At 51.7% G+C, this 10,528-nt stretch overlaps 1 protein-coding gene across 2 annotated transcripts; it reads left to right on the top strand.

Annotated features, from left to right (window-relative positions):
* The first annotated feature begins 321 nt into the window (after positions 1 to 321).
* RAB4B (RAB4B, member RAS oncogene family) lies at positions 322 to 9,216 on the top strand. 2 transcript variants are annotated; one of them, XM_072967020.1, is made up of 8 exons: positions 322 to 737; positions 1,936 to 2,016; positions 2,294 to 2,408; positions 3,903 to 3,965; positions 4,048 to 4,202; positions 5,427 to 5,522; positions 5,610 to 5,740; positions 8,842 to 9,216. In XM_072967020.1, the coding sequence occupies exons 1-7, from the start codon at positions 722 to 724 to the stop codon at positions 5,723 to 5,725; spliced, it is 642 nt and encodes a 213-aa protein (XP_072823121.1). In that variant the 5' UTR covers positions 322 to 721; the 3' UTR covers positions 5,726 to 5,740; positions 8,842 to 9,216. The 2 variants fall into 2 exon arrangements, with proteins under 2 accessions (XP_072823121.1, XP_006215061.1); XM_006214999.3 differs by having other exon boundaries at positions 336 to 737; positions 8,837 to 9,216.
* Positions 9,217 to 10,528: the final 1,312 nt, after the last annotated feature.

Raw genomic sequence — 10,528 nt, 5'->3', positions numbered from 1 at the left:
CCTAGGCTTAGATATCACAAGCAAATGAGAAGGCGGAATAACCTAAACAGCCAAATTGGGGGATTGTAGTGTCCTCTTTAGACCAATAAGAGAACTATTGAACTACTGGCAATGAGTCAGTCGGATCATGAGGAAGACAGAAAATGCAGAGGAGAGGTTTTCTAGGTTTTCTTAGATTATCTGCAAAGGGAGGTGGGAGGTTAACTTGGGTATCATCCCAATTTCATCCTTCCTGCCTTTGAGAGCTGTACTCTCCAGCCCAAGATCACTCCTCTTCGAGGCTCTTTCTGTCAATCCTACCCTCTTCTCCGCATCCGTATGCCCGCCCCCAAGTTAGCTCCTACCCAATCTGGAACCTCGACCCTGCCCCCCGGACTTCTGACCAAATCCGTTTCTCTGCTCCGCGAAGCAACTCTGTGCCGCCCCTTCCCACTGGCTCCGCCAATCATTCGTCTTGGTCCCGCCCCTCTTTCACCGCCAATGGGCTCTACTTCCCCCGCCCCGTGTCCACTGAGTCCACCAATCCCTGCCTTCGGGAAGCGTGGCCTGGTATCCCGCAGCCCTAGCGGGTCGCGCCGGAGGGGGGTGGAGGCGGAAGTGGCGGCGCCGGCCCCGGGAATAGGAAGGAGCCGGGGCTGCAACCCGAGTGGAGCGGCTGCCAGCCGAGGAGCAGGCGCGGCCGCGTCGCCATATTGCGGCCCTAAGTGGCCGTGACCGAGTCATGGCTGAGACCTACGGTGAGGGTGGTGGGCTGAAGTTGGGGTCTGGGGTCTGGGCCCAGGGAGGATGCGGCCTGTGGGTATGGGGCGGGGCTTTATATATCAGGGGGCGGGGTCTGGTATTATGGGGCAGGGCCTAGTGGATGCTGGGAGGGGCTTAGTGAGTCTGAGGCTGAGCTTAATCGATTTGGGCGGAGCCTGAGGGACTGGTGTGTGGGCGAAATAGATCTGGGGCGGGATTTGAGGAAACCAGTCTTGTTGGATCATGGTGGGCCTTGAGGGAAGGGGTGGGCTTAATATGTCTGGGCGGAGCCTGAATGGATGGGGCGGGGCTGACTGTGTGAATGGCAGGGGTCAAACTGGAAGGGCTGGGGGAACCCTGAAGGGATGCTCTGTACCCTGGGACTACTCTGGAGAGGTCTGAAATGCGGTTGGGGGTGAGTTGTCCTTGAATCAGGGGGTTGGGCTAGTGGCAAGGGGTGGGGCTTAAGCTTGAGAATAGGGGTAGGGTCTTGGGGAGAGGGAGGGAAAGAGGGAATGAGAATTGGGAAATCCAGATAGATGGATAGGAGGTGGGAGAACAGGATGTGGAAGAAAGAGCACTGGTTTGGGAGTCACAGGGAGCTACATTCATTCAGCAAATAGAGAAAAGCAGAGGGAACAAGTGCAGAGACCCTGAGGCAGGAACCAGATTGTCATCTTCAGGGAGTAGACTGAAAGCTGGAGGCTAAAGTGGAATGAATGAATCGGAAAGTGGTAGGAGGTGAAGTCGTAGGGGGCAAGGACAAGACTGTAGTTCTTGATAAAACGGTTTTCAGAAGGCTTTAGCAGTGTAATAGCTGATATCTTGGACTCTGGAGCCAGCTGGTCTGCGTTGGAATCCCAGCTTTGCCTAGCTGCAGGAACTTGGGAAAGTCAGTTAACCTTTCCAGCCTCAGTTTCCTCATCTGGAAAATGGGGATAATTATTAGTATACCTCCCTCACAGAGTTTTCCTGAGGATTAAGTGAGTTGTTGATGTAAGTAAAGATATTTAGAACTGCCTGGTATGTGGTAAGCACTATATAAGAATTATGTTAATTTTGTTACCCATTGTCCTGTGTCTGCCTGTGTCTGTTTCTCTCCCCGTCATTGTGATGTTCTCTCCGTGTCCCTCTTTTCCTGTGTATCTTTCTCTCCACATGGGTTTCCTTGATTTTGGCTCCATCTGCCCTCAGACTTCCTCTTCAAATTCCTGGTGATTGGCAGTGCAGGAACTGGCAAATCATGTCTCCTTCATCAATTCATTGAGAATAAGTGTGAGTTTCTGGGAGTGGTCCTGGGAACTAAACTGTGGGCATGGGCGTGGTGTGGGCAATAGGCAGCTGTTGGGGTGGGCAGGGGCAGGGCTGGCCATAGGTACAACTCCAGTGCTGGCTGCCTGGTCCTTACCTTGGTATGTGCTCTTTGCTAGGTCCTCCTTGAGCCTCAGTCATCCCAGCAATGACAATGGGTTTGTACAGGCTGAGGAGGCCTTGGGGGACAGGGAATCCTCTGAGTCCCTGCACTGCCTCTTCTCTCCCTCCCACTCCCCAGTCAAACAGGACTCCAACCACACAATCGGCGTGGAGTTTGGATCTCGGGTGGTCAACGTGGGTGGGAAGACCGTGAAGCTACAGATTTGGGACACAGCTGGCCAGGAGCGGTTTCGGTAGGTGGGCTGGGCTCCCAAGGAGAGAGAGTTGGGGACAGGGGAGGAGTGCACAGAGTTACCTGGAAACATAATGATACAAGCAAGGAGACACTGAGAGGGCAGGCAAGACAGAGGGAGAGGGATAAGAGATTGTGATAAGCAGGTAGATAGAGTCAAAGAAAGAAGGCATGTTAGAGACAGGATGACAAGGACAATGAGAAAAAGATTGAAAAAGGAGCCTAATGAAAAGTGAGGCAGGGGTATAGCTCAGTGGTAGAGTGCCTGCTTAGCATGCCTGAGGTCCTGGGTTCAATCCCCAGTACCTCCATTAAAAAGAAAAATTTAAAGAAAAAAAAAAAAAAACAATAGTGAGAGAGCCAGGGAGGGACCGACAGACTATGTGGGAGAGACTCATGGGCTGGAGAGATGGAGTCTTGTCCCCAGGGAGAAACGAGGCCTGAAGATGCTTGGGGTGGGGCAAGGGGTAGAGATTGGCAGAGAATGAGTGATACAGAAAGGGAAACTTGAAAGAGAGATACAAACACTCAGAAAGGGAGAAGGAGGGATCGGGAGATAAGGGGACTCAGAGAAACAGAGGCGAGAGACAGAGACAGGGAAAGTGGGACAGGTGTGGCGAGAGAGATGGAGAAATGGATGTTTTGGGAGGAAAGGGAAATGTGTGGGGCTCATATGCCTTCAGGAAATGTCTGCAGAAAAGGTAATAGACACCCAGAAACCTGGAGTCTGAGAAATAGGGAGCAGGGAGAGAGAAACAAGGGAATCCAGGCCATGGGGACGTGTGGTCCCTGGGCAGTAGTACATAGGTGCCAAGTTAATATCTGTGTGTTAGTTCGCTGTGTAAGGTATTTAGAGCCCAGAGACAGAGAGAGAGCGCAGGGGACACAGGTGTGAGACGTAGGCCAGGTTTGCAGTAAGTGCTCAACAAATGCTTGCGCAGTGATTGTGTGAGTTCCGGAGGGACCCAGCCTGGTGACACAGGGAGATGCAGACAGTTGGCCACTCTGGGAAGGGGGCCTCCCCTAGACAGAGCAGGATAAGGCCAAGGGGATGTAGTTGCATAGTGCTTTGCCAGGACTAGGCAAAGGGGGTGAACAGAAAATGCCGGCTGAATGAATGGATGAATGGGAAAGGGTGAGGATGAGAGAGGCAGAGCAAGAGAGACAAAGATTAAAGGACAGTTAAACACACACACACACACATAAAAGAGGGAGAAAGACACCTACCAGTGAAGACATATAGAAAGACAGGGACACACAGAGCCTCAGAGAGAGGGAGAGATGGAGACAGAGGTGGGCGGCTAAGTGAGAGATTGAGGGAGACAGAGAGATCACGAGTGTGAGAAATTGTAGTGAGACCAGACCACGGCCAGGTTGAGGGTGATGGCCCAGTGGTGAGAGGGGGCCTCCGAACCACCAGTCTCTTTCCGCAGAGGGGGGCAGTCTTGGGGCAGACCCCAGCCTCGGGGGTGACTGGGTCCCCCTGGCCCCACAGGTCGGTGACGCGGAGCTATTACCGAGGGGCAGCTGGAGCCCTGCTGGTGTACGACATCACCAGGTGGGTGCACGGAGCGGGCGGGGCGGGGCCCGGGCTGCCTTCTCCTACATCCGCCTCCCCTCTCTCTCTCCCTTCTCCGCAGCCGGGAGACCTACAACTCGCTGGCTGCCTGGCTGACAGATGCCCGCACACTAGCCAGCCCCAACATCGTGGTCATTCTCTGTGGCAACAAGAAGGACCTGGACCCAGAGCGTGAGGTTACCTTCCTGGAGGCCTCCCGCTTTGCCCAGGAGAATGGTGAGGGCCATGCAATGGGCCAGCAGGGGAGGGGGATCCTCCCAGGAATGGGGGCAGTTCAGGGGGGCCTGTGGGCCTCCTGGCTCTCTGTGGCTCTGCTCAACAGGGGAAAGTGGGGATTTAGAAGTCTGGGTTCAGATCTGAGTGTTGCCATATGTGAGCTGTGTGACCAGCCTGGTCCTCAGTTTCCTCATCTGGAAAGTCAGGGCTGTAGCATTTCTGCCTCACATAGTGCATGATGGTTAAGGGAGGTGGTCCATGGGGAGCCCTCAGCACTGCCTGGAGGGATGGGCGCTTGATTAATGTTGGCTGCTCAGAAGGTTTTGACCATCATGGGGAGACAGCACAGGGTATTGGTATAAGATGGAGACTGCAAACTCCGATGGCCCTAGGGGACAGGCACATTTCATGAATAAGGGAGATGGGACAGGGTAGACCCCAGGTTAGCAGGCACTGGCATTAGGGGAGTAGACTAATTAGGGGACTGACAGCCACATCAAAAGGTATGCAAGTATACTATGAGCAAAAAGACCACAAATAACAAATATTGGTGAGGATGTGGAGAAAAGGGAACCCTCCTACACTGTTGGTGGGAATGTAAACTGGTGCAGCTGCTGTGGGAAAACAGTATGGCAGTCTCTCAAAAAATGAAAAATAGAACTACCTCATGACCCAGCAATTTCACTCCTGGATATATTTCTGAAATAAACAAAAACGCCAATTGGAAAGATACATGCACCCCAATGTTCATAGCAGCATTATTTACAATTTCCAAGATATGGAGGCTACCTAAATGTTCATCAACAGATGACTGGATAAAGGAGATGTGGTAAATGCGCATGTGCACGCGCGCGCACGCGCACACACACACACACACACACACACACACTGGAATACTACTGAGTCATAAAAAAGAATGAAAAAATTCGGAGTTCTTTTTTTTTTTTTTTTAAATCCCTCCCCACCCTTAACAGAGGCATTGGGGATTGAACCCAGGACATCTTGCATGCTAAACATTCACTCTACCACTGAGCTACACCTTCTACCCGCCAAAAGAATGAAATTTTGACATTTGCAGCAACATGGATGGACTTGGAGGGTATTATGCTAAGTGAAATAACTTAGGTGGAACATCTAAGGAACAAAATGAGACGCAGCAGGTCCAAGTCGGAGTAGAGGCTGGGGACTGACTGAGGCCCTGACCTTCCGAGTGTCTTCCCCTAGAGCTAATGTTCCTGGAAACTAGTGCTCTCACTGGTGAGAACGTGGAGGAGGCTTTCCTGAAGTGTGCCCGCACCATTCTGAACAAGATTGACTCAGGTGAGGCCCCAGCTGACCAGGGTGGGAGTGAAAGGCAGGGTCCAGAGGTCTCCAAGGGACCAGTTCTGACTTTTCCCCTCCTGCCAGGTGAGCTTGACCCCGAGAGGATGGGCTCTGGCATCCAGTACGGTGATGCCTCCCTTCGTCAGCTGCGGCAGCCTCGGAGTGCCCAGGCCGTGGCCCCTCAGCCCTGTGGCTGCTGAGACCTACGGAGCCAGGTGGGATACTGGGGACTCAGCGACTGCAGGGCTGGTCTCCTGGCAAAGGGGAGTACAGAGCAGAGACAGAGACACTGAAAAGGAGAGATGACAAGAGAAACAAGAGTGAGAAAGAAAGGTACAAGAACACTTGAGTTAAAGTAGCCACCTTCCCAGCCACAGGAAATCCACCCTCCTTTCCATCCCACTGCTGGCTCTCTGCCCTGGATCTCTGACCCTCCTATTCATAATCTGTGAAAGATTTCTCAAGTGCCTACTATGTGCCAGGCCCTGTTCAAGGCACTGGGGATATGGCAGAGGGTAGAACAGACAAAAATCCCTGCCCTGGTGGAGGAGGCAGACAATAAACAAGATACATAAGTAAACTGTGTAGTTAGGGAGATCAGAGCTGTGGAGAAGAATAAAGCAGGACTAGGAGGGTGGGGAGGGGAGGGGTGGTATGTTAAACCAGATGATAAGGGGAGGCCTCATTGACAAGGTGACATTTGAGCAAAGACCTGAAAGAAGTGAAGGAGAGGGTCATGTGGGGACCTGGGGAGAGAGTGTTCTAAGCAGAGAGAACAGCCAATGCAAAGGCCCTGAAGTAGGGTCGTGCCTGGCCTGGGCGAGGAAGTCCAAGGAGGCCAGTGCGACTGGAGTGGGTGTGTGTGTGTGGGTGTGTGTGTGTGTGTGTTGTTGGGTAGGTGAGTGGGACATGAGTTTGGGGTGGAGGCAAGCAGATGAGTCAGGGCGTTGTGGGCCCTGGGGAGGACTCTGGCTTATACTCTGGGTGGGATGGGAGCCATAGGAGGGCTCCAAACAGAGGAGGGACAAGATCTGATTCAGGTGTTCACAAGGTCCCTCTGGCTGCATATGTAGGAGAGACTGTGGGGAACAGGGGTGGTTGCTGGGAGGCCAGGGAGGAAGCCACTGCAAAGCTGAGGTGAACCGCTGTGGTGGACAGGACCAGGGTGGGGGCAGAGCAGGGGCTGAGAATGTGGATAGGTTCGTATTCTCCCTGATCTCTGTCTCCAGTCTTGTCCCCTCTTGATGTAGTTACTGAGCCTTCCTAAAGCACAAATCTGATCTGCCCCTTCCCTGTTTAAAACCACCATGGCTCCCAGGGTCCATGGGACACAGCTGAAGTACCTCAGCCTGGTGTTTGACCTTCTGCAGGGGCTGTCCCCTGCCAGCCTCACTGGCCTCAACTCACACCTCTCCCCACATGACAGGCCACTGCGGCTACACTGAAGTTCTTTCCCTTTCTCTGGGTCTTTACTCCTGCTGTTCCCTCTATCAGGAACACTTTTCCTTCTCTCTCTTCTCTGGTAACTGCTTCCCCCTCCTCCAGGAAGCCTTGCTTGTTTCCCTGTGTTTGGTCCAAACTCCTTGACAGGCTTGAATGATCCCACAGGATTTGGTCGCATCCCCACTTCTCCAGGGGTGTGTACATCTTGCTGATTCTCATCTCTGTGCTTCATGCCCACCCCCTTCCCCAGCCATTGGCAACTCCAGGGTTGCCTTGGAGAAGAGTGGTTAGACTTGGGATATATGTACTTTGAAAGCAGAGCCAACATAAGTTCCTGATGAATGGATATGGAATTTGAGAAAGAGGAATCATGGGTGAACTCTCTGGGCAGTGCCCTCTTTTCCTTCCAGGCCTATGCATCTGCTGTGAGTGCCTGGGTATGCCTGTCCCCCTGCCTCCTTTCTGCCATCTATCATCAGGTCTCTGCTAAAATGACTCTTCCTGCAGAGAACCTGTACCGGCTTCCCAAATGGGGTCACTCCCTCTAGACGGGCGGTCTCACAACTGCTCCTCCTTTTTAAAGTGTTCAACTCTGTACACTTGATCACTGTTATCCGTACAGTGTTTGTCTTCCCCATCTGAGAAGGGAAGGAGGTGAGAGATCACAGTCTCCAGAGCTGGGATGCCTGCATTTATACTCCAACTCTGTCACTTCATGGCTGTGTGATTCTGGGCAAATTGCTTAACCTCTCTGGGCCTTGGTTTCCTCACCTGTAAATGGGGCTAAAAGTAGTACCAACTTCATGAGGGTGTTGAAAAGATTAAGTTACTTCATGTAAAGTGCTTAGAACAGGGCCCAACTGAGACGTGATAAATGAGGGCTGTTTATTAGTTTTCTTCTTATCCATTTAAAGACTCTGGGCTGTGTACTCGTCACCTCAAGACTTAATTTTGAGTCTGTTTTCGGGTTTGCCCTCAGTGTAATAAGACAGTGCATTTTCAAACTTTGTTGACTGCAGTCTGCAGGGGGAAATATATTTTATATGTTGATCTAATACAGTTACACATGTATAAAACCGAAGTTTTCCTTGTACTAATATTCTTTTTCTTAAAATCAAGGTGAAATTCACGTAAGTGTAGCCATTTTAAAGTGTACCATTCAGTGGCATTTAGTACATTCACAAGGTTGTGCAGCTACCACCGCCGTCTAAGTTCCAAAACATTTTCATGACCCTAAAAAGAAACCCCATACCCACTCTCATTTCCGCTCAGCATCTGGCTCCCACCCGCCTCCTTTTTATCTTTGTGGACCAACATTCTTATTACTTATGAAGCACTGTGTTATTCTCCATTCTATTTTATCTATTTCAATTTTTAAAAATTGCTCAAGGCCCACCAAACTGATTTCCCAATCCACTAATACAGTGTTGCACATTGGAATCAACTGGAGAGCTTCATGAGCAACTGATGCTCAGGCCTTACCTCAGAGATTCTGAAGTGATTTTGGGATTTCTAGAAGATCCCAGGTAATGCTATCTGGAGCCAAAGCAAGAACCAAATGTGTCTCCTCAGTCTGGAAAACACTGGAATGAGACCTAGAGCTGGGGTGATCCAGGAACATAGAGAAACACAGGTGCAAAGGTGAGGAGACAAAATTTAGAAATTGCCATGGCCTTCTACAGACTCAAGGAGACAACTCTCTGAGGAGAATAAACAGGGAGGTGCACGTGCCCTCAGAGTCAGAGCTCCAAGTCACCTTCATGGACAGACAGGCCCAGACAGGAGGGCAGGAAGAGACCCAGAAATGAGGCAGACACCAACTGGACAGACCCAAGATCCCTCCAGTTCACTGCACACTTTTCTTTCAGCTCAGCTGTTCTCCAGGACCAGCCCTGTCCTTCCGGCTGGGGCCCAGACCTAGGCCCTGGGAGGCCGAGGCCCTCACCTGCCCTGGCCCCAGAGAAGCTGCCCTGCCACCTGTCCCCCTTCCCTGGCCTGGTGGGGCCTGGCTGAGGGGCAAGACTGAGCCACGGGGGAAGGGGGAATCTGTACCTGCTGCTGCTTCCTCTGTCTTGGCTAACCCCTGTTCCCCCAAACCCCTGATCATACTCAAAGAGTTCCCAAAGCCTGAAACCAGGGCCATTTGGCCTTAGCTCCCCTGGCCCTGCTGTTGCGAGTACGTGTTATTTATTACCTGGAGGCCTGTCCTGTCCCCATCCTGCCCCCATAAAGCATTGTTTACACCTGTGTCCTGGCCTCTGTCATTTTGGGGTGGGAGGGAGGGGAGACAGAAGAGGTTCCAGATGGTGTTTGTAGCCATGTTTTGGGGTTGGACATGGTGTGGGGGTCCACCATGACTCTGTGGCTTAGGTGTCTGTCATGGAGGGAGTTTGCCTGCATATGTAACACTGATGTCCCTTTGTGATGTGGGTGTGTTGGGATCTGTAGGAATGTCTGCTGCTTGTGTGTGTGTGTGTGAGACACTGTTGCCTGTGACTACTCTGTGTCCTTGGAGATTGTGTCCGTGAGGCTGGTGTTTGAGACACCAAGGCTAGGGAATGAGAATTCAGGCCTGTTCCTGAGCCCTGGGTCTGGGCCAGGTGGGTGATAGCTATCTATGCATGTCTGATGCCTGAAAATCCGAGGAAGTGACTGATGTTTGGTGTGTGACTGTGTATGTGTGCCCTGAGATCTGTGTGAGTTTTGTTGTGAATTTGGCTCTTTTGATAACTGACCATGAACCCTGAAGACTGTGTGGGTCTTTCTGCAACCCTGACTCCTGTGCAAATTTGAGATCGGTATGTTATTCCTGTGACGAGGTGAACCTCAGATAACTGCACATGCTGTACCAGAGACAGGTGCAGCGCGCTCAGGACATCAGGACACTCCCAACTGATCACCAACTACCAAGTTGTCCTTAAACCATCGGGAGGCCTGAGTCCTGGCTCAGCCTGGCTGGTGGTGAAGAGGGCAGGGTATTTAAATAATCTCATCCGCATAGTCCTCCCAGGCTAGGTCGTCTGAAATGTTCAAAAGACTCAAGGCTGTCATGCGAATGTCTTCTCTCCGTAGCTTTCCTAGGTCGTCATAATTGTCCCGATGGGACACAGCAGAATGGGTCAGGATACGTTTGCACAGCCCTTCTGGTCATCTCTCCCTCCTCGCAAGGTCGTTCCTCACTTTTTTCCTCCGTTATAAAAAGTCCTTACGTAAATTACTGGTGTGCAAATTTACATACATTTCCCAACTAATTGCGCAGACGTTTCTCAATATCTCATTCCTATTCTTGGGCTGTGAGAAGGCGGAGCTGTCCATGTAAATAATATCGGCGATTTGCATGCCACTCCCCGATCCAGCTACTCCTCTTTCTGCGCAGGGCTCTTGGCTCAGAGGGGGGTGGGCCTGTCTATGTAAATATGATTATTTGCATACCCCTCCCACCCTTCCTTGGCAATATATGTGCAGAAACCACCCCCAGCTTTGGATCCAGCCCTTCCTAACGGCGTTCATTCTCTCGCGCAAAAAGGGCGGAGCAGAGGACGCAAACAAGCCTTGCATCG

Source organism: Vicugna pacos, chromosome 9, assembly GCF_048564905.1.
Source record: "Vicugna pacos chromosome 9, VicPac4, whole genome shotgun sequence".
NCBI lineage: Eukaryota > Metazoa > Chordata > Mammalia > Artiodactyla > Camelidae > Vicugna > Vicugna pacos.
This window is presented reverse-complemented; position numbering and strand designations above follow the sequence as displayed.